We start from the raw sequence: 24,257 nt of genomic DNA on the forward strand, positions 1-24,257 counted from the left end.
AACAGGAGTGGCCCCAAAACCGAGCCCTGGGGGACACCACTCGTGACCGGACGCCAGCTGGATTTAACTCCGTTCACCACAACTCTTTGGGCCCAACCATCCAGCCAGGTCTTTACCCGACAAAAATGAAAGCAGTTGCATTGCAAACCAGACCTCAGAATTTTACTTCCTCCCGGACTAGGGTATTCCACATTTACGACTAGAGAATTCCACATTTAAGACTAAGGCATTCCAAAACGACACTTCAGAACGAAATCAGCAACAGGGGGGACGTTCTGGCAAGGTCGGTACCACGAGCAGCTCGGGCCCAGCATCACCACCACAGCCTTCCTCGAGGAGACGGCTGCGGCCCCCCAGTCCCTCCCCGAGCGCCGCTCGCAGTGCCCGGCCCGTCTAGGCTCAACCACCCACCGTTACAGGCCACCACCTCCTCGCCGCCCGGCCGCACTCTCTCACCCATAGGCCACAATCCACCACGCGCTGACACCGCCACTTCCGGCGGTACTTATGGCAGCCGCGGCGGGACAATCCGCCCTCAACCAATCACACGGCGCGGCCGGCGGAAGCCCAGGGGCGGGGCGACAGCGCGCACGCGCAGAGAGGGTGTGAAGCCGAACCGGACGGCGCTGCCCTGTTTTTCTCTCCGCGCATGCGCTAGGGGCGCCCTTTGGGCCATGGGCGCGGTGGGCGCTGGGGCGCGAGCCCTGAGGGGGCCCGGCCGCTCGCTCCTGTGGGCGTGCTGGGGCCGCGGGGATGGCGGCGGTGGCCGCCGGCTCTGGGCGCTGTCAGGAGGTTCCTCGGCCGGCGCCTCTCCTGCCGGCGCCTCGTCGGGCTCGGGCGCGCTGAGCCCTTTCGACCGGGGGCTGAAGCGGAAGCAGAAGAACTGGGCGGCGCTGCAGGCCGAGCCCGCCAAGTGCGACTACCTGCGGGAGGAGGTGTGGGCGGCGGGACGGGGCGGGCCCCTCGGCACCCTGGGGGGAGGCCTCGGCGAGGGACGGGGCGGGACGCTGCCGGGCCGTGCACCGCGCCGCTCACCGGCGGGCTTTCCCCTTAGGTCGGCGGCAGGATAGCGGACAGGGTGTTTGACATCCCCAGGTAAGACTCGCCGCGAGGGGACGCGGGGAACCGCGCCGTGTCCCGCACAGTCGCTCCCCCGCGGCTGAAGGGTCGCGGGTGGGGGACGTGATCCGCTGGGAGAAACGCTGGTCTGTGAGCGCCTGTCTGTGTCCTGCATTGTGACCGTGACCGCAGAGGGATGCTCAGTGCGGTTAGTGGAAAGGACGTGTGGAAAGGCGTGTCTCTTGAACCAAGGAACAAGTGATAAAACAAGAGGGAATGGCCTGAAGCTGCGCCAAGGAAGGTTTAGACTGGCTCTTAGGAATCATTTCTTTACAGAATGGATTGTTGGGCGTTGGAATGGGCTGCCCAGGGCAGGGGTGGAGTCCCCATCCCTGGAGGGGTTGAGGAGTCGGGTTGACCCAGCGCTGAGGGATCTGGTGATTTGAAAATGGTCAGTGTGAGGTTAATGGTTGGACTGGATGATCTTCGAGGTATTTTTCAACCTAGATGATTCTGTGATTCTGAAATGGGTGGATAAAACTTAATATAGTCTAAAATTTAATCTAGTTTTAAGTTTTGATTATGTTTTATGTTGCTGAACTTATCTTTTAGAACATTTCCTCTGGCTTTGGATGTTGGCTCTGGAAGAGGTTACATAGCTCAGCATTTAACCAAGGTATTGGTTCTTCGTGCTTAGAAGTGTTTAAAAAAGTGCATGTTTATCCCCTTATTTTCAAATAGGGCTCTATTATAACTCAAAATAATTCGCTGTGTCTTGATGACGTAATTTTTTTTTCCCCTCATATCTCTAGCCATAATCCAGAGGGGTGTGTTGTGCAGGCTGTTATTCTATTGTCACTGAAGACTACAAATGGTAGTTAGTGCAAGGGAAATCTGTTGTATGGCAGTTAATTGTTAGTCTTGAGGAAGAACCTGCATGTTTTTCGATCAATCAGTTGGACACACTTTGTTGGTCAAGAGAAGTGCCATTATGAAGATGTTTGAGCAGTGAACAGTTTACTCTTCATAAACAACACAATAAGTGAAGGTACTTCATTGGCTTTTGTTAATTCATGGTGTGTATTTGACTGAACTGATACCTAAAAACATAGAATGTGTCTTCTGTTATTTCTTCTACTTAAGCTGTTATCCTTGGGAGCAATTGTTGAGTACTGCATTGGGGAAAGAAAATGCTTTTTGCTTTAGATAATCTTTATATCAAATATTGAAGAACAACTCAAATATTGAATAAACTTTTAAAATTTTATTTCAGGAAACAGTTGAAAAACTTATTCAAGTTGATATTGCAGAGAATGCTTTAGTAAGTAGCTTTCTGAATGTTAATGTTCTTCAGTTCCGTACTATGGGTAAGCAGAAGTGAATTTCTGATTTTGTTTTTCTTCTAACCCAACATTAGAAAAACGCCATAGAATCTGAAATCCCTACGGTCAGTATTGTAGCTGATGAGGAATTCCTTCCTTTCAAAGAAGATACATTTGATCTTGTTGTTAGCAGTTTAAGGTATGTGTTAATCATTTATTTACATTTTAATTTTTGGTTCAAGATGTTAAGTAATGTTCTTTTTAGAGTAGCTTTAAGGAAAAAAAGGGAAAGATTAACAGTCTGTTAAACAGCAATGAGACACATACTAGTGTACCTGAAGAAAAACTGCTGTCCTGGTGGTTCTTGCTGGTTTGTTTGTTTTCCTTTAAAATACATGTAGCTTCTCTCTTTCCTGCATTTTGACAAACTAGTCTCCAGGACTTCACAACTTAAAATACAAACAAACAAAACCCAAAAATACTCCAAAACCTAGAGGTTTTGGTTTTACTTAGTGTCATTTTTAGGCAGGCATTTCAAAACTAGTTGCTTTGGCTTCTGAAACATACTTAGATAATGTTATATTATTTGCATCCCTAAATGTTGTTTGATATGCCATTATAAAATGTATGCTTGTGTTATTACAGTTTACATTGGGTGAATGACCTTCCTAGAGCGTTTAAAGAGGTAAGAAACTATTTTTTAATACTAAAATTCAACACTTGCCATTACTTGCATTCAGAGTGCTATTTCCAGGTCTTCTTTAAATAAAAGGCATAGAAATAGCTCATGTTTCACACCAGTATTTTTACAGTATTGGCAGTTCAAGGGGCATCAGTGGATATTTCTATAATTTACCAAGTCAGTTTGGAATAAATAACTGAAACAACATGTTGTGTAATATTTTATAGTCTTAGTAGCTGAGATCATGGTAAGTGATGTAATCTGAGGTGATGCTATTGATTTTTATTGTGTGTTAGCTCTTACGAATTGTAGTACAAGGGTTTTCTAAATCTAACTTCTCCAGAACTGGTTTATGAAACTTGTATTATTTTCATGTCTCAGCTATTTATTTTGAAAAACAACTTTAATCACATAAAGGCTTTTTGATTTTGAAATTAAGCAAATGCTTGTTGAAGACAGAAAACTGAAACTTACTGAAAAAATCTGATTTTAGATTATCTCAGCTCCTTTCTGCAGGTGAAAATTTTCTTCAAATCAGCTAACTTTGGAGTGAGCAAGAGCAAGGAATGTTTTAACCAGTTCGCTGGTTTTTAATTTATTTCAAATTGGTCAGTCATTACAGTGCTACTCTGTCACCTGTTGGTATGAATAGGAGTACAGTGCTGTTACGGAAATAAAAAGAAATAAATTTGAATGCCTTCAGTACCTAAAAAAACAAACCCACCCTTGGTAAGAAATTTATTATTTTTTCTGGAGTGTAAGTGTTCTATGGAGTATCAAATAGTCTTACCCCCACAGTAAAAATAACTGACATAGTATACTGTCCCACAAAGTGAGGGAACTGGGGTTCTTGGCCAGCTTTCATTATGAATGCTCATTTTCTACTTCAGAACCACTAGCTTTATTGAAAGCTGCCTTCAGCTGCTTCAATGTCAATTAAAGGCTTCTTTATTAGCACAGAAAATGTAGCTTAATAATTAAAAAACAGTTTAAAAGATTTTTGTTTCTAATCAGTAAGGTAAACTGAAGCTTTTGCTGTCTCCTTAGCCTGATTATGTAGTATGGCTTGTCTGGATACCTAAACCAGGGATCATTGCCTATTCTTAGGGAAAAAAGAAAGCATCGATTTATTGGCCTGGCCAGTCAGAAGGGGGCTAGGGCTTATAGACAAGAAAGCAGCTTGTCACCCTTGTGTTTGAGTCATCATATTGCTCTTCTAGCTAGTTAAAAATAAGTAGGGATAGACATAAGAATTGTATTACTCTGTTACGTGTTCAGAAGTAGAGAGATCCCTACTAGGAACTAAGGCCTCCATTTCCCTTAAATCAAGCCATTAAAAAATGTTTTTGCTGCCCTCATCTGAGAAAGTAAAAGTAAGCAGAAGCTATTTTAATCTACCTTATTTTCAGAAGTAAATTGAGGATATTGTTTTAGGAGTATCCCATTGTAAATAATTCTACCCTAGATTTCCGTGGTGCATTTTGTGTTCCTTGACTGTAAGAGTAATTTCTGTGGGTTCACTCTTAAGAACAGTCTTTTTTTTTTTAGACAGATTATTTATCTTACAGTGTTACTGAAAGCTTTGGAGCATCTTGCCTTGTGCAATACAGTCAATATTAAAAATCTGTTACAATTGTCGTAACGGTTGCTTTTTAAGTTAATTTGGGAAAAAAAAAAGAGTCCTAAGAAATTCTTCATTACATAGGCTTAATAACAGAAAACTTTTTTTTTTTTTCTGTGTGGTAGATTCACCAGGTTCTGAAGCCAGATGGAGTATTCATTGGTGCAATGTTTGGGGGAGACACTCTGTATGAGCTTCGCTGCTCTTTGCAGCTGGCAGAATTGGAGAGAGAAGGGGGATTTTCTCCTCACGTATCACCGTTCACTGCTGTATCTGATTTGGGACATCTGCTGTCGAGAGCTGGCTTTAACACCCTGACTGTGGTAATTATAAATAAGAGAACAATCAGAACAATCCAGAACATCAGAGCTGCTGGTATATAAAACCCACTGTTTACTAATGTATTAGTAAAGTACTGCTTCCTTCTGCATGTCATGCACCTTGTTGAAGAAGTTTCTGCAATAGCCTGGACTACCTCTGTTCTCAGCTTCACAGTGATTAATGAAATCACCTGAAGCATATCTTTGGTAGTGGTCCAGTAGAATTTGGATGGTCTTGGATAAATGTCAGAGAATGTTAAACCTGCTTGAAAAACCTTTAGATGCTCTTGGTGTTTCTCCTAAGACCAAGAAGAAAATAATGGCATTTTAATTAAAATTCGTTTGCATTTGGGCTACTAAACAAAACTTTTTGAAATGTTAAGACAGTGTATTCTTTTAAGAATTTTGAACAGAAGTGACAGATGGAATAGTCCGTTAGCAGCTCTGAAGGCTAGCATAATGCTACTGCTTTAACTTGATACGCTCTAAAACTAAACTTCTCAATACTCTAGGATACTGATGAAATTCAAGTCAACTACCCAGGGTTGTTTGAGGTTATGGAAGACTTGCAAGGCAAGTATATACTTTGTGGAAACATAAACATTTCCTATATCAGTGGTGTAGGCACAGAAGAGTTTCACTGTGTTTTTCTTAACTCCAAATCATAGAATAAAGGACCATTAAAGGTCCTCTACTCCAACCCCCCTGCAACAAGCAGGGACATCTTCACCTAGATCAGGTTGCTCAGAGCACCACCTAGCCTGACCTTGAATGTTTCCAGGGATGGGGCATCTACCACCTCTCTGGGCAACCTGTGCCAGTATTTTGTCACCCTCATTGTAAAAAATTTCTTCCTTAAAAAAAATATTTTAACAGTGGAAGCATTAATTTCTTTCTGATCTCTACTGAGTCAGGAGATTATATCTGTCAGCAGATTTGTGTTGGGAAGCAAAAGTCAAACGTGCTACTTCATGGTCTGCTGTGAAGTTTCTGTGTTCCTTTTATTCCCATTTTTTGTGACCCTGTCCAGTGTAAGCTGCTGAAAAACCCTGAAAGGGAGGCAGAAGCATATATCCCACATACTAACTTTTCCTGTGAGCCTTCCTAATTATCAGGATATTCAGGAAACTGCTTTGGAATGAGAATAAATAGACCCTCAAATTGGAGTCTGCTGAGGAATGAAAAAAAAAAAAAATTGAGATGCTGAACAGTTGAATTGGTATTCTTATGCTATTTGTCATAGTTTGTAAAGTAGTCCTTTGCAGTCAGTTGTTAATTACAGAGCAATTCAGGGCATCTTCCTACTCTGGATCAGCTGCTGTTGTTTATAGTAATTTCTTAATGAAAATAAAACTTTCATTCTCTGCAGAAACATTCAGATGCAGTAAGTGATTAAAGAAATAAAAATTGGGGTAATTTCTTATTAAAAGTTTCTTGGGATAGTAATTTTGATGCTTATCTGTTAAAAAACAAACATGAGTGGTGTGTCTGAATAAACATTTTGTACTTCTGCATGAAATAAATTATATTAGAAAACCTAAATGTTTGAAGTCTCAGGCTGAAGAAGTAATAATTTTAAATCATTCCTAGCAATACAAACTGTAAATTGGAAAGTATTGGCATTAAAAGACTTTAATTCTTATAGGTAAGAAACCCACCTAATTATTTGTAGGATGTTGTTTTCTCTTACAGTGAGATTCAGAGGATTCTATACTTATGCTGGTGTAGTAAAAATCTGTCATTAGCGCATGACCTTTAACTCATGGCATATGCTATATCTTCTTTTTCTTAAAGCTAAAACATATTTTTAGGTATGGGGGAGAGTAATTGCTCTTGGAATAGAAAACCCCTGCTACACAGGGAGACGATGTTGGCAGCTGCTGCAATATACCAAGGTAAGTACTTGAGAGATAAAAGAGTTAATATGAAATTACTTTAAGAACATATTTACTATGTCTTTTTTTCTGACCTCTGTGTTAAAAAAAAACCCATACCATTTTGGAATAGACAAAATACCTTTATTGTAGAGATATTTTTAACCTTCATTATGATGATAGGGTTTGAACAATGTTGATGCACCAGTATGAGATATTTTTATTGTCCCAAATCTTTCACAAAGTGTCATTATGATGAATATGTCATACTTAGTTCTAGTCTTCTGAGAACCAAGTATTTCTTAGAACTGATGTTCTGTGTACCTGTTTTTTTTTCCTCTCCCTTCCTGCCCTAACAGAAATGTATGGAAATAGCGATGGCTCAGTACCTGCCACATTTCAGATCTATTACATGATTGGCTGGAAATTCCATGAATCACAGGTAAAGTAAACCTGAAGTATTTTCTGTTTGAAGCTACTTTTTCAATTACTGATGCGTTAAAAGCTTTTTACAAAATATTTTAACTTAAAATTAGTCCTATATATTTTTTCTTCTTTTTTTCTTTTTCAGGCAAGACCAGCCCAGAGAGGTTCTGCAACAGTTTCATTTGGAGATCTGGCAAAAATAAATGGACTTATTTCAAGAGGAAAAAAATAGTTCTTCATCAGAAATCGTAGTTGTCTTGAAGCTTCTATAAAACTTCTCATTGCAGATAGTCTTTACTCATGCTTACTTTGTGATGACATTCTGAGATTATGATAATGTGCAGGCAGCAGGTTTTTTTGGCTTTTACTGCCAATGTGACAACATCAGCTGTGTAAAATAGGTTTGTTTTTTGTTTCTAGATAAATATTTGAGCAGTATTCTAAGTGAGTACACGCTCTCCCAACTTTTGATTAAAGTACTTTTCCCAAATGTAACGGCTCTTCCAGCATTTCAGTATCACAGACTACGTCAGGTATGATTTGCAAGTCTGGGTGTATATCACCCTGCATTATTTTTTAATTATTCCTAAGGGGTGGTAGATCATAATAAAGAGTAGTGCTTGGTGGCAAGTGAATTTATAAGACAATAAGAGAAAATACCATTAGATATACAGATCTAAATTACTATGGTTTTTATGGGTTGGAAATTATGGGTAAAAACTTACTCTTAGTTATTGTTTGAAATTGGAATGTTTGACTTGTGTATAAGGAAGTGGTTGAGTAAGTTCTGTATTATAACAATATCTCAAATTGCTACCTTTCACCTGCAGCCCTCAAACTCAATTACTTTTCCACCCCCAAAGCCAGAAAAGTTTCTGAACATGAATAATAGAGCTTAGCCATAAGGAAAGTTGGATGCTTCATTGTAGCTTTAACAGAATGTGCGTATTGTGATTTGACTGAATTTACTGAAAGGAGCAGCAAGCAGGCAAGTTACGTGGCACTCAGATGTGTAAGTTTCAAATTAACTAATTAGCTTAGAATTGGCATTCTCTGGAGTTGGTACTCCTTTGGAGTTTTAAGGCATTTTTTAACCTTTCATCTCGTAGCATTTGAAAAATAAAAGGTGATACTTTATCTATTAGTTAAAAATTGTGTTTGCATGTTAGTTTCTGCTCTTAGAGGCTGAAAAGCATGAAGTACACTTTTTTCTCTTTAAGTGTGACATGGAGCTATGACTTTTCCTGTATATAACTGCATTACCAGAAATTGATACTAGTTTTATGGCCAATTAACCTGAGATTTTTAGAAAAAATAATCTACCCAGAGATTTCCCTCGATTGTAGTACCAACAGAGAATGGTAGGAAGGAAAAGCCTGAAGGTTATATAATCAGGTGTACTGTTCAGTCAGGTTTATCATTGTATTTAGGTATTGTATCAATACTGGTGAGACAAAAGCTTCTCCAGGCTTGTTGTAAGAGGATTATCCAGCAGGTGGAGTTTGACAGAGTGGTGCAGCACAGACCAAATAGTCAAGGTAGGCAGAAGCCTTCATATTCTGTCAGGAATTACTGATTTATGATTCAGAGAGTAATAGAGATACTAGTTACCTTCTACTGCTTAACCAATACTCAGTTTTCAAAATAACAGAAGTGCTGTTTAAAAAAGAAACAACTCATGGAATATTCAGCTGACTAGAAGATAATTTAAGGGCCCAATTTGGGGGTTTATTTTATCTACCAGGATATGAATTTAAGTTCACAGAGAAGGTACAAAACATCCTGATAAAGAGGGCAGGAATCTTCTATGTTGCTTTTGCTTACAACCCTTACCCATAATTTTTCAAGGGGAATGAGTTCATCTTTCATTTTTCTTAGAAAAGACGACTAACCCTCGTGGAAAAAGCGGGAGAAGCTGTAAGTGGTCTGATAACCTTTATAATAGCGTTAAGACTAAAGAAAGATCTTGTCTCTCTGAAAGACTTTATTTTTTTCGTAGTACATCAATGGACTTAATACAAGACACTGCATCTCTCTACAAGTCCTCTCTGTCTTTAATAAAATTCACTTGCTTCAAGGGGAAACTCTTTTCTTTCCCAAATGTAGGTTTCTCTGAAGTTATGTGTCAAATGACTGTGTAACTTCATGCATTTTTGCTTTAGTAGGTTAATTTCCAGTCACTTGAGCTGGTGGTTGTGACTCAGATGTGTTAAGGGAATGAGGAGGTGGAATGTGCTGGGTAAATGTTAATTGGAGAAGTGCTCCTACTGTGCCTGTTTCAAGCACTCAGTTAAGTTACAGAGAAAAGGAAGAATTTCCAGTTCTTTGATTCCATATTCCATGGGTGGAATATATAAACAGTAAAGTAGGTAAGAATGTGGCTGTTAATGGGGGAAGGTATCTTCTGGACAGGGAGAAGTGAAGAGTAGTTTTCTTCCTAGCACTTGGAGGAAAAAAAAGTATAGATATTCCACTAACTTGGAAAAGGGCTGGGGAGCAGTAGAAGTGGGGAGTAATAAATAGTGCATTGGAGCAGTGTTGGTTGGAATTGTGGAGTATGCAACTGACAGGTAAGGGGTTTGTTTCCCTGGCTGACTACATTAAAATAACTGCCTTCTACATGTGTTTTTAACTGCTTTTTTTTTTTTCCCATAGTATTTTTTCTTGGAATTCTAGGTTATTCTGGTTTCCACTAGCCACTTTATTTGTATGGCACTTGTATGAATAACTTTGAAAACAGTTTACTACGAAGAGATGGGTTTTTTTCACATAAGACTCTGTTATATTTTGATTCTTTTTTAGAGATTTATGTCTTTTTGGCTTTCTGAAATTGTAATGAAGGATGTGGTTGCCAGTTGCTAGTCAAGAAGTTATTTTAAACTCTTAAGTGCATGTTGAAAATCAGCTTTTGCAGAGTAAGTGACTTATAAAAAGTAGTTACTAGGTGATACATTTCTTGTAAGCTTAGTTTTAAAAATCCTGATGCATAGTAGTCCATAAATAACAAAAGACAAATTTTAGAAGCAGCACATTTACACTTCATGAACATTAGTATTTTTGAGCTTCCAAAAGGTTCTGAGAGTCCAAGTCAAGGATCAACAAGCATGCTTGTTCAGTGTGTTTGATTACAAGATCTGTCAATGTATAGTTTTATTCAAGTCTGCTTAGGATGTAGGGATGATAGAGGCCCTACACGTAACCCAAGCATTAGATTTGGAAGTTCCTGTGCTTTCAAAAGACTGAGAACTTCTGAAGTTGAAAGAGGAGAAGGGATTCTTGACTACCTCTATTTTATAAAAATGTCATCTGCAGAAGTTCAGAAATGAACCATGAAAATTAAACTAATTTTTTACTCTGCTTCAGAGAAAAAATAAAATAGGAACAACACTTTTCAATGTTTTCTAGAAGTGAGCTAAAACTAAACTTTGTCAGTTGCAGGGGGAAGAAACAGCAATCCTTCATATGGTGTTAACTGAAATTTCCTGATGCAAAGATCTGATCTAGTGGATTAAATTTATTAGAGCATCTTCTTCAAGAAGCCACATTAAGAAAGCTAGCATATATGTTAAACCTTTTAAATTTTCATTTGTCTAACTCAAGAACTTACGACCCACTTTTCGAAGACCTGATCTATTTTGGTCCAGGTTTTGGAGCTATTATTTTGGGGCAGTACAGTTACTGTATTAGTTTGATTGGAATCTGTCTGAATACTGAAGCAAATGCAACCTCTGTAGTTAGTTGGTTGATTTCCTGTATATCTTGGGTGCACTCAGGTGAAGGAAAAGGAAAGAGAATCAAAAAAAAGAAAAATAAATACCGAGACAGTCAAGTTTTACCTGAAGGCTGCTGCATATCAGTGTGAAGTAAAAAACACTGAAGAGAGTGCATGTGCTTGTAGGGGGGAAAACACTCTTGGCTTAAACCAATGTAGAATTTAAGTGGTTTGTTGATTTATTAATAGCTTGTAATTAACTGTTAGTCTATGTGTGCAGGATTAATGGCAGCAATATAGCAGATAAATGACTGTACTAGACCCTTAGAAAACCTCAGTAAATGCCTTCAGATATCTAAACACCCTTCTACAGCAAATCCCCTGTCAGTTTGCTGTTCCATGCTCACCTCTATCCCTTTAACAGGAGGTTTGGGTTATAAGAGCCCGCCTGTTACCCTCTTTACATCCATCTTCTTTGGAGATGGGGGTGCTGTAGCTGCAGGGCTACCTGTGCTGCTCCCTGCACTCCAGTAGTCCACCTGAGGCACTGTGCAGGCACCCCAGGAGCAGCCAGCACTGGTTACCCCTGACTGTCAGCCTACAGGCTGCTGCTGGGCAGGGTGCACCCTCAGGCCTCAACAGAGCTCGAGATCCCAGGAGGGCATCTTCTGTATCAGACCAGTGTTGACTGTTTCTTTCTTCTGTTAGGAATTTGAGTGGTTTTTATACTTGGTCTTAAGCTGACTCTTTCTTCTTTTTTTTTTCCCCCCCACGCACAAGCTCTCTTGGTAACTGCTTGGTTACTGTTTAATGTGGCTGATGGTTGTCTTCATTTTCAGCCTTACCAGGTGCTGAGCAAGCTCCCTCTCAGTTTTGGATATTCTGTTCACACACATTGCACTTGTATTTTTATCTTAGCAGCTGATGTTGTCCAGGCTTTTTTTTTTTTTTTTGCCAGGAGGAGGCTATGTGGATTTCCCCCATGATGTGGAGCTGGTTCTTGCAGTACAAGGTGCATTCCATAAACTAAGAGACAAGGTTCCTCTCAGAAAAAAATGTTTGTTTGGAACCTTACATTGGCGTGGTGATGATGAATACTGGAGAAGTTTAACTGCCCTCAATGTGTTCGTGATAGGCCAGAATGTATAGCAATATAGCAGTTTTCTAGTGATACTGTGTACAATAAGGAGGCTTCATTTTCTCTGCACTAATGCAGACAAATTCATGCATTTGTTTGCGTTCTGTAGGGATTCCTCACGCTTTATGCAAGTAGAAATGCAACTTGAATTTGGGATCTGCACGCTATGTGTGACTACTCATCACTGATCTGTTTTTTAATATTGCCCCCAGAGTTTGTGTGAAAGAAAGAAAAGGAAGAAAACAAAGAATAAAACTACTCTTGTGAATTTATTTACCGTGAAAATTTCCATACTTCTGATCAAATGTAATTTCTGATTTCATGCCTGACAAAACTACAGGGACAGAAATGCATTGGATGCATTTCTGCTGTATAGAATACCACTTTTTTTAGCCAAAATAACAACCTAAAAAAAGGTGACTGTTTTACTGAGTGCATGCATTAATTTAAATCATTTGAAGCTATTTAGAAATTATTGTTCTGGGGAAATACTATTGAAAATGAACAATTTACTAAGGGAATTTAATGAGTAACAGGTAATTATGTCTAGTCTACATCTAATTGGTAGTAACTTAAAATTTTTGTTGATACTGGAATTGCTGTACTCTGTTTTTTCCCGGAACTGAGCCACTGATGGATATGTCATGCCCCTTTTTGTAGCTCCTCCATCATCTCATCTCCACAACATATATACTGCTTTAGCATCCAGGTGGCAGGTGCATCTGTTCTTATCGAAAGCTACTTCATTAATGTTAAGTCTCCCATTTCTTTTCTGCTATGTATGCTATTTTTGTGACAGTCTATTAGTTTATTCAAGTTTTAGAATTACTGCTTTAATTTGATGGAGAATTTAGTGACATTTGATACAGGACTTCTGATGTTATTTACTAGTATCAGAGTTGCTTTCAGTTTTGTAATGAAAAATGTAGTTCCCATAAAGAACCACTTTAGATTTGATGATTAAATTCCTGGTCCATATCTTTCCTGACTCAACAGCAGGATGCCCAATCTTATAGGATTAATATTGCTGTTCTAAGGCAACAGCTGTAGCAAGGTTGAGTTGGTGAACTAATGCTGAACTTCATAGGTAGCCATGTTCAAAATAGAAACCGAAGTCATAGCTCTGTATTCACATAACATCCCATCCATGCCTAAATTTTTGTCTGTGAATTTCTTTAGTTACCTGTAGTTATTTCTGGAATTCAAAAAAACGGCAGAGCTGTAGCTACTGCCAAGAGGTTTTGTTAGTCACATCTCAAGCAAAGCAATCCTTAGATGATTTTGCCTACAGGAGTCAACTTAGAAGGCATTCTCAGGAGGAGCTGTGGTGCTCTCACAGCACTGCTCAGGGAACAGACTTACAGCACTTGTTTGATGCATGGATGACTGATCTTCCATTACCACCTTTTGCAAAACAAACTAAAACATCTGCTGGTTGTTTTTATATGTGAGCTTTCCAAATAGTAGCTTACACTTTTGGGTTGGTTTTTTTTGTGTGGTGGTGTAGTTTGTTGTTTTTTTTTTTTTCCCTTTCCTCAGTGGCTCAGTGAATCTTTATTGCGTGGAAAGTGGAACTGTGAATGGATTGGTTGATTATATCTCTGTTCAGGACATTTTACAACATGATGACCAGGACTTTTTGGTAGCTGGGAGTTAATTATCCCTTATTCAGAAGATTAGACGTTAATTTATAGCTTTTGAAACTCTGTGGTTAGCTATCTCAAAGATACGGAGTTAAATAATAGTATGATTGTTTATTGGCCTCTGAGATATGTTTGGAGTAGACTTAGTTGTTCCACTTTGGGAAAGGATTCAGGTTTATGAACCCGAGCCTTCATGTGTGCAGGGAAGTGTTTCCCTGCAGCTGCCTGCAGAGAGTCGTTATATCTTCTCAAATATAAAATTACTCTGTCTCTGCACTCCTTGCTGGTATTTTCTGCTGGGCAGCTTGGCTTTGCTATACTAGCTTTCCTAGGTCTCTGAGCAGTCACCTAGAGACTGTGCATAATTCTAGAAATGTTGAGCGTGGAAGTCAGAGTCCCTTAGTTGTAAAAGGATCTAAGAGGTGAACAATATTTAGTACTGCAGCATACAGATGCATCTGTACACCTGTCTTTTCAGATTCTGCTTTTGAGTATTGCTGAATAACACACTCCTTTTAAATGTATTGTAAATATTATCTGTTTTCTAGCAGTTAACCATCTTGAAAACACATCAACATGGCTTAGTAAGTGTAACACTTGAGATGAATTTACAAATGAATCTTGGCATAACAAAAATGTGTTTTAACACTGCAGGTTTTATGCCTGCTCCCTGCATATTTATTTTCAACCTCCAGTTGATTAGCTGTTTTGTCTTGTGTACAGAAATGGCCTGTTTAATGCAGTGGGAAGTCAAGTAGAAGCCAGCATTTGTTAATGGATGCTTAGAACAGGCACAGTCAGACATTTTAAATTATTCTAACTAAGCAGTAATTCTAATTTATTTCTAAAGATAGAAGTATAACAACCCAATTACCTAGTTTCTTCACAGACTCTAATGAGTACAGTTAGAATAAAATTGGTCTATAAATTTAATGGGCAATTTCTTATTGTGTGGACATTGAAAACACTAGCAAAAAATGTGGCAAGCTCTGTTAGTCTATACAGTAATTTGTTCCCATTGCATGCTTCCTTGACAAAACACGTGACTGTAAAATATCAGTCTAATCTGTTCTGTACAAGAAGTTTTTGAAGTATTGGCTCAAACAAGGATGGCAGAGTTGAAAGTTCTTTCAAGGAAAAAACCCTTTTTCTTTTTTTAACCTGGATTAGCAGTAGGGTTTTTCTCTTTTTAACATGGTATTATGACTATATATTCAACTTGTAATACATGTCCAGCTGTACCTAGTATCAGGCAAGTTCTGTATGTGCAGCTTCATAAAAACGGTTGGATCGGTTCTTTTGAGTGTAGACTATAGACAAAGATTGTAAAAATAAAAATACATGTTAATACTCTGCTGAAAGGGGAAGAAGTGCTGCAGTCCCACTGCTGATATAGAGGTTCTCAAACCCTGCTTCAGGCAGCTGCTGCTGTACACAGGTGCCAGCAGTTGTGCAGTTCACTGGATGTAACCAGGTGTGGGGCACTTTAAAATTTCTAGCTGACAGAATCCAAAGGACACTTTTACCTCCCTTATAGAGCTGATATTTTTATGATGGGAAATTCTCTTTGTGACCATATCTTCATACAGTAAAGAACATTGAAAAAGACATAGCTAAGTTGCAGTGAGCTGCCGAGACTGAAGTGGTGAAAATTACAGGCTGTGAGAACACAAACAAAAAAACCTGAGGCTTGAATAACAGAACAAGTTTTTTGAAGTACATTTTCATGATGAACTTTTTATTTCATTTCTGCAAGCAGATGGGCATTACTGGAAAGAGGAATGGAAAAGACTTCTCTATCAGGGTAGTGTCAATCGTGAAAATGCTTTAGTTATTTTAATGGTGTATCCATTTTAGAAGTACTTGTGTTACATTTTTCTGTGAAGTTCAGTGGGTAAAATTGTAACTGTGACTGTGAAAGTAGCAGCAAGTTATTTCTTCTGCATTAGAACACCAGCTTAGCGGCACTAACTTTCCTAGGGATTTAGGCCCTACCACACTTTTTCCTACCTGATAATTTTGTACAGCACACTTGCCTCCCTTCCTCTTTTGCCTCATAATGCTAGCTGAGCAAATAGAATAGTGTGGTTGATCCAGGGCTGCTTTTGTGGATTGGCAGGCCACTATGTGCACTTTGTGGCTAGCAGGCTGCCAAACAAAACAGGCAGAGTGTTTCCATGTTTGTAGGTTCATTAAAAGATAATCTTTACTTTTCTAGGATTTAACTCAGGGCAAGGTAAATTATTTTATTACTACTTGCATATATATCAAAATAAATACAATCTTTAAGTTTCCTAAGTATGTAACATTTGATCTTCTTATTGGTCTTGGATTTACAATTGTGTACAAGGTTATAACTTTAGTTTATTCAAGAAATAGTATTTAAAAGCAGGTATTAAAATAAAAAAAAAAATATTTCAGTTTCTGAACTCAATGTGAAGCCCTCAGCAAGGGGAGAAAAGCATGGAGCAGTCCATTGCTGGCCTCTATCAAACTGAGCTGTACTCTTATAAAACAGAAATGCTCATGTGGTAGAAGTGTACTCAGGTCTTTTGTTCGGAGAGGGTCACTGAAAAGGTGGGTCAAGGTTTTAAATAAATCTCTTGAGAGAGTGTATTCATATCTTATCCGGTGAATCATTGCATCTCTCTTCACTAGTAGCTAAAGAGAAAGATCTTAAGGTAGAAATAAAAATGTGTATTCCTGTGGTACAATGCTTGGGGACTGAAAACAGAAGTAGATGTAAGCACAAAGCAAAGCCCTGTTTCCCATTAAGTTTTGGATATAAACAATGGACATGTGGGTAAGTTTGGAAGCTGGCTGCAAGGCCAGGTAAGTACGAATGTTTGTAAGAATATTTCTGTTGCAATCCAATACTTGATTTTTCTGTGGGGTTTTTTGGTTGGGTTTTTTTTTTTTGTTAGGATGGGTTTTCACCATCTACAGGAAGTAGAATGCTTGTGCTTTGTAATGAATGTATGAATGTTACTAAATCCTAGACACATCTTTAAGTGAAAATGAGAATGTGATGTTGAGGAGATACTGCTTGGGAAAGATGCTTCAGTGTTGCAATGACTAGAACAGTAGAATAATCTATGTTCACATAACTTTCTCAGGCCGGAGTTTTTCTGCAGAGTCATTCTCACAGTTTTAGGGTTGCATACAAGTTACATATAAAGACTGGTAACGTAAACTCCGGCACACATCAGTGTATGCAGTCCTCTTCATGAAACAGTTGGTGTTCAGAGTAGGGAGGGACCTGCAGTGACATCCAGCAGCCCTCTATTCAAAGCCATCCATCAATCTGATCTTAGTGTTTTTGTAGTAAATCCCATTTTCAGCAGCATTCTTACAGAACAGACTTTCTGAACATACTCCATTTAAACTCCAGTACAGTGCCGTTAACTGACAATATTATTATTAAGTGGTACACATAAGAAGAAAACCATTTAACACTAACGAGGATATTAAAATCAGTATTTTATGGGCCATATACAGTTTGTATTTTGGTGAAACATGCACCTTTCATTTTTTTATAATGTATTTTGCAGAAATGTAGGATGTGATTACTCTTTTTGTAGTGTCTATATTTGCAGTTAATTGTCACTTAATGTTGTTTTGCAGCTTGTCCAGCTCTGTGGAATACAGCTAGCTGTATATTGCTGACTATATTTAACATTTTTCTCAAAAGGCATAATTATTTATAGAACTTAAGTATGAAAATCCCTGTTCTGGTAAATTTTACTCAACAATGCAGTATAAATTGACCACAGGAGAACAAAGTTTGTGATAGAAGGGAAATGCATCTTGAAAAGGTACAGCTGTAGTAGATGTACATGTGTGATAACCACGGAGACCTACCTCTTTCACCAAGAACTAGAATAGCAAAGACAAGGAAGCTAAGGAAAGAAAGATGGATCACAACTTGTATATTGAAGTTCACATTCAAAACTAATGACAAGGTATTGCCAACTGAAAATTTAAAAAAAAAAAAAAAATATTTTTCTTAATAATATAGATTTCCATATGTATTTTTCCATTTCACCTTTGGTGCTCTGCCTTTCCCTTTATATACCATAGACAACTCTGGTAGTTTTTCGTTTTCAAGCTGTGTTGCTTAGAAGTACTCAACCATTAATGGCATTGGTTGTTTCTTTGCATTTACTAAATGAAAGAGTACACATCATTTCTGCATTGAATGGTGTTAGGTTGCCACAAATGCTGTGGCTTAAGACCTTGACATTCCTTCCCTCTTCACAGGCATTTATATTAGAAAAACTCAATTGTTTGAGCACTCATGGAAAGTCAGTGCAAGAAGTGCCCCAGAATGACTAAAGCAAGTTAGCAAATTCACTGAAAAATGTAAGAAGGAAAAAAAGGTAAAAAATGAAGATGTGTGGCTACAGATCTGGAATGGGGTTAGACATGGAAATAAGCCCTGTAGCTGTTTTGAACTCAAGTATTTTTATTACTTGTGCAGAAATCAGTTGCATGGTTGCATATATAATCTGACAGTAGGTCACAAACGAGCCTGAATGGAACGGGTGTGGAACTTTGACCTCCAGATTACAGAGTTATTGCAATCTGTATTTTCTTTTGCAGCGTGAAATCATTACTGTTTTTTAAAGCTGGTGATTATTACCATGTGCTACTCTGAAAGGGAATAAAGGGTATAGCTACAAACAGTGAAGCTGGCACTTATGGCCAGCTTATAAACAATATCATTGGTTTAAGTGGTTTTAGAAGGTTACAGGGCTGGAAGCTCCAGTTTAAGGCAGCAGGCTCCTGATGAGTGTGCCTCTGCAAAGGAAGAGGAGGAGGCACAAACAATTGAACAATTAATCTTACTCAGAGCTTCTGTTTGCCCCTTGTTGCTCAGGCCTTGAAGTGCAAAGCGGCTTGAAAGTTTCTCCTGGGTTTGTTTGGTTTTTTTCAAATGGAATGAAAGCTGTCCAGAGCAGCATATTTATTACAGTTGTGCATTCAGTTTGAAAGTAGAGGGGCTTCTGAGGGCAAAGCCTTTGTTTTGGGACGTGACTCAAGATAGCATTTTTGCTTCCTGTTCTTGTTACCAAAAAAAAAAGTATTATTAAACTAGTAATGTTTACAGCTGTGCCAGAGAAGCTGTATTGCTTTCATGGGATTGCACATGTGTAACCACTTAAAACTCAGGGGTAAGAAAGCTAAAAGTGGATGGAATCCCACTCTATCATAGTTACATTAGCTCCACAAGGCTGATGGGAGTGAGGCATCAGAAAATCCCCTTTCATCACTGGTAGAGTGATGGTAGGTAGAGCCAGAATACTATAAATGTATCCAGAGCACAACTTTGCCCTTGCAAATAGTTCTTGGAAGTGGACTAATATAGAATTTTGAGGGGACAGCTGCTTGAGACACACTAAAGATATGTCCCTTTGCCCCATGTTCCCCAGAGGAAGGCAGCTACTCTAGATTTTACCTAGCTGATGGTACAGGAGTTACTCCGAAACCATCCAATCGCTTTTGGGCTCAATTTATTTAATACTGACTCCACAGCGATTACCCAGTTTCTTAGGGAAATGCTAAGAAAGAATTGTCAGAGGGAGAGGGTAGTCCATGGAGCATCAGAGAACCAAAGAGCCAACAGACTTAAATACAACTCACTTATGACATGTGTTTCAGTGTGTACTTGTCTGCTGTAGCTGCTTTGATCCTCCTGTTTTAATTTTTCCTCATATAGGAGATTGTGCCTTGCCAAGCTTTTAAAATCATAATAATAAATCAGCTGTAAAAATTCAAATTATCAGTTACTGCTTTTTTCCCTTGTAAATTTTATACATGTTCAGCTTCACCATGGTCCTGTGTTACTTGTGTTAGGACCTAAACCATGTTCATTGATACATGCCAAACTGAATGTGGATTGAGTGCTGCTGTGATTAGCTGTAATATAATCTGTTCTGAAAATGTAGGAGTGATAATTGCTGATTTCCAATTTAGAAAGCATTTCTGAGAACAAGTTTTAAACTATTTTTTCTGCAGAACTTACAAAAGCTTTCTTCCTTTTATCTGTTGTGAAAATGAAGATACATGATAAAAATTTCTATGATAAAAATCCTATGATTTATAATCAGTATAAGAGAAATGAAGAAAGAAAACAAGTCAGCCTAAAAATCTATAGAGGTTGTTCCAACCAGAAGAATAGTATTGGATAAAGGTGTCAAAGTACTGAAAGGAGAACACTATGGAAAGGACTCAGAAACAGGGCATTTGGAGTGGGGAACTCAGATTGTACCACAGGCTAAACTAAAGCTTGGGATGTCAGTTTAGGTAAGAGCTGAAGAGTTCTGAAGCTGAAAATGAAAAGCCTGAGTACGATGTGAAAGATAAAGGAATGACAAAACTAGATGCCAAGGGTGGGGGTTGGTTAGCAGCTGTATTGCCAATAAACCAAAGAATGCAGGGTGACAAGCAGGAAAAGGGGTAATGTCAAAAGTATCTGCTGTGGTTTCAGGATCAGAGAGAGAAGAAAAGAGATTTGGAGAATGACGCGAAAAGAAAGCAGATAGGATTTAGCAATAGCTTAGCTAAAGGAAAAATAGGTTTGAGTGTTCTGGTGGTGGAAGTTTAACAGAAGGGAAAGATCTAGCAAACTGGAAGCATTCTTCTGTTGTTGTTAGTTAGCTGGAGGTGACAAGGCACACCTTTGATTCTACTGCTAAAAGCGGGAGCTGGGAGTACAGCCAGTAGAGATTTAGATACCTCAAAGGCAAAAATGGCTTTTGGAAATACTGAGAATAGATGGTGTCGTTTAGGTGAAAGGGACAAACTACACCGAAAGAGCTCCCCTTAATGCTGCTGGAAAAGGAAATTTGTCTTCTATCGGTTTATTCAATGAGATTAAGTTGGAGGAGGAGTTGTTATTACTTCCCCTTTCTTCTTTGATGTTATACAGGTGATATAATAGGTGTAATCCTCAAAAAGATTAAATATTATGAAGGTAAGGTTTGGACTTCGTCAGTGTCTTCCTGGTTGCTTGGATAAGTCAAACTTCAGTGAAAGAAAGGGAGAGAAGTATGCTGTAGATTCCAAAGTTTTAGATCTAGTGGAGCAATGACATTTACTTGGCTATACAAAACACTGAAAAAGTTTTGGAGAGAAGTTCACTGGAACAGTTTTGGGAGTGAAGATGCGAGGCTGAAAATGAGAGAAGAGCTGGTATGGAGAGTAGTGTAGGCTGACACTGCTGTACGTGAAATTCAGGGAAAACTCAGTAGTTCCTAGCGCTGTGAACAAAGTTGAGTTTGTATGCTCAAGAGCTGAGAGGAAAAAAGTTTCCTTTCCCAGAGGGGATGAAAAGCAACTCCTGTGGCTGTTTCTACTTGCCTTAGAGAGAGAGTAAGTCTGCAGCTGTTGTAGACAAGAAGTCACAGTGCCATGGCAACTGCTATGAGACCTAGCAAGTCTGTCTCTTCTTGCCTTCTTAGATTATGCTTTTTCCATCCCATTGGTCTGCAAGGTGTCATTGTCCCCATCCTGTTATGTCACGTCCCCTGTCCCTGCCCCTCCCTCCCCCAATAATTGCTTACTTTGCTAATAAGTGAAAAAAAATGAGGAAAGATGTAATACAAATTGTTAGACAAAGGTAAGAACACACACAGGGATTAAAGCACTTAAGGCATCAACAGCAAAATTGAGTGGTTTTAACAGGCAGATGAGAAGGCTTGTTTCTGTTTTTCAAATAAATGTTTTACAATCTAGAAGGAAAAGTTAAGTCTATCAGTAGAAGTTATTATTACAGATCGATTTCAGGATACAGGTGAGGAGGTAGTTAAGAATATCTGTTTGCTTCATGTTGGCAGCTTCATATGATACAGTCCATTAGTTTTTGAAGGTTCCAGTGGAGTCCTCTGTGCTTGAAAATATCCTGGAATTTTTCATGTTGATTGGAAAAGCCTTTTGTGCCTATGGTGTTGACTACTTCAGGAGCTTCATATCTGTCTTTGTGCCATCACCTCATAGGGGCATCATTCATAATACCAAAGAAGCCTGAATGACTGCAGTAAAGGCCCCAAAAGGCATTTAATCCAGGTCTGAGAGCTCAAAGGCCAGAGAACCTGCCACAGACTTTATTTGCAAGGATTAATTATTTTAATTTTTTTTTAAATAGTTAATCTTATCTTCAGCCTTAAATCTTGAGCTTCCAGCTATTGAATTGGTTATGGAGAGCTATATGACTGGAGCCCTTCAGAGTCAAAACTCACCCAAGAGTGAATGGTGATCAAATTATATTTTAACATACTTGGATGAAGAATCAAGTAAATGATTTTAAAACTGTTCGTGCTTAAAATAGCATTTAATTGAACTAAGAACTGTATATTTAACAAGTAATATCTTTTTACCTATTTCCCTCAATTTTTAATTTCCTTCAATTTTTTTGAGGGAACTAGATAATATTTTTTTTCTGGAAGAGAGTCATTAAAGACAACATTTTTTTTCTTTTACAGTTTTACTGATTGTCGAGATACAGACTGTCCATGGTAGATAGTTTTTGATGCAAAGAATATTCATGTATGATTATGTAAATGATTAGTATGGTTGTACAGCCTGAAGACGTGAAAGCCTACTATCTGTCCATTATTTTTAATATGCTTAAGGCTTTATAGTACATCTTATTTTGTAAACTGATGCAAGAATAAATCCTTTGAGCAGTACCAAACCAAATGTGGATTGATTTCACGAATTTGGGAAAAGAAATATGCAGTACAGATGTTCTTATAGCTGCTTTCCAGTTCAAAAGCACTTTGGTAAAGCTGGACAGAAAACTAGCATTAGAACTAAGATTCTACAGTTCTGCAGCACATCTGAGCAATCAGCCAAACCTTAGTGTTTTAATATGCGTAATTTGTTCTATGGTTTAATGAGATCTTGAGCTGTTGGCTCTGAAGATTTTCAGTACCCTGGTGAATAGTCCTTCAGATTTCAGGAATACAATGAAAATTTGCTTTCTTTTTCAATTCTTCTTGGATAGAATTGATTATTTCCCTAAGTATAAGCAGCTGTCACAATTCATTATATATTATAGTACCCCTTTCTGCTATATTTAATTCTGTCTCATTAAGTGGATTACATGGTTTCCTCTCATAATTAAGTGCAGATCAAATTATATTGCAATATTATATTAAAAACATAAGAAATGACACCCTTTCAGCTGCCATTCTGGATTTCTTAGAGACAGAAGAGCTATAGACAGAGATATCAAAACTATATCTTCTCCTTATAGATGTAACAAAGTCAGAAATCTCAGATGAAATGTGCTCTGTTCTTTCCCTCTTGATTTCCATTTAAAGAGAATTTTTTCTTTGCCTGTTTAATCCTTTAGGTGTCTGGATAATAATGACTTTCTTCAAAGATTTTTGTTGGATATGGGTTATCTGGACATCAGCAAACTTAAATATTAGTAGAGCTCAAGGAACAGAGAAAAAAGTGTGAATCCTAGTAGAGTCTTAGGTATTATTTTGGTAAGTATTTGTTTTATTTTATAACAAAATAACATATTTCCACTAGGTACTTAAGGTCAAATCAGTCTAAGAGAATTACTTATAAAAATTCTCTTGCATGTTTTAAGAGTTGATCAAGACAAGTATTGTGGACCCAAGCCTTTCTTCATATGAACTTGCAGAGTCCCAAATCTAAATTCAACCCATTTAGCATCAAACACATAACTAAGGTTCTTCAGTCAAGATTCTCTATAGAAATAAGAGTGGTATTAGTTGTTCTAGAGACTTGGTCCCCACTTAAGACTCACCACCTTTGAAAGCACCTCTCTCACTTTATTGCAGAAGGCAAAGGTGGGGACTGGGAGATTGAAGAACCATCCACTGTGAGGAGATTATCAGGTTTGAGACCATCTAAGTAACCCCAAGGTGCACATGTCTGTAGGACCTGATGAGATGCATTTTCAGGTCCTGTGGGAACTGGCAGATGAAGTGGTTAAGCCACTATCCATCATATTTGAGAAGTCATGACACTCTGGTAAACTTCCTGCTGAATGGAGAAGGGGAAATGTAACCTCCATTTTTAAAAAGGGGGGGAAAAAAAACGGGGGAGCTACAGGCCAGTCAATTTCACCTCTGTGCCTGGTAAGACCATGGAGCAGATCCTCCTGGAAACTATGCTAGGGCACATGGAAAGTAAGGATGTGATCGGTGAGAGCCAACATGGCTTCACTAAGGGCAAATCCTACCTGATGAATTTGGTGGCGTTTTATGATGAGGTTACAGTGTTGGTGGATAAGGGAAGAGCAACTGACATCATCTACCTGGACTTGTGCAAAGCTTTTCACACTGTCCCACAGGACATCCTTGTCTCTAAATTGGGGAGACACGGATTTGAATGATGAACTGCTTGGTGGATAAGGAATTGGCTGGATGGTCACACTCAAAGAGTTGTGGGCAATTGTTCGATGTCCAAATGGAGAGCAG

General features: G+C 38.6%; 2 protein-coding genes across 4 annotated transcripts in view; one reads left to right on the forward strand and one right to left on the reverse strand.

Moving 5' to 3' along the window:
- The window catches only part of ESF1 (ESF1 nucleolar pre-rRNA processing protein homolog), a 33,982-nt gene extending 33,497 nt beyond the window's left edge, over positions 1-485 (reverse strand). Inside the window, exon 1 of one of the 2 annotated variants that reach the window (XM_074917198.1) lies at positions 457-485. The gene's annotated coding sequence lies outside the window, so the exon portion shown is untranslated. Of the gene's footprint in view, positions 1-411 lie in introns of both variants that reach the window. The other variant, XM_074917109.1, reaches the window with a different exon arrangement.
- Positions 486-660: 175 nt separating this feature from the next.
- Positions 661-9,381, forward strand: NDUFAF5 (NADH:ubiquinone oxidoreductase complex assembly factor 5). Of its 2 annotated transcripts, XM_074917326.1 has the most exons (11): positions 661-935; positions 1,055-1,095; positions 1,672-1,735; positions 2,333-2,380; positions 2,477-2,580; positions 3,027-3,066; positions 4,810-5,007; positions 5,517-5,577; positions 6,816-6,899; positions 7,238-7,320; positions 7,450-9,381. In XM_074917326.1, exons 1-11 carry the CDS (start codon positions 675-677, stop codon positions 7,534-7,536), a joined length of 1,071 nt encoding a protein of 356 aa, XP_074773427.1. In that variant the 5' UTR covers positions 661-674; the 3' UTR covers positions 7,537-9,381. The 2 variants fall into 2 exon arrangements, with proteins under 2 accessions (XP_074773427.1, XP_074773514.1); XM_074917413.1 differs by lacking the exon at positions 2,477-2,580 and having other exon boundaries at positions 1,672-1,726; positions 2,304-2,380.
- Positions 9,382-24,257: the final 14,876 nt, after the last annotated feature.

This window comes from Athene noctua, chromosome 1 (genome assembly GCF_965140245.1).
Source record: "Athene noctua chromosome 1, bAthNoc1.hap1.1, whole genome shotgun sequence".
NCBI lineage: Eukaryota > Metazoa > Chordata > Aves > Strigiformes > Strigidae > Athene > Athene noctua.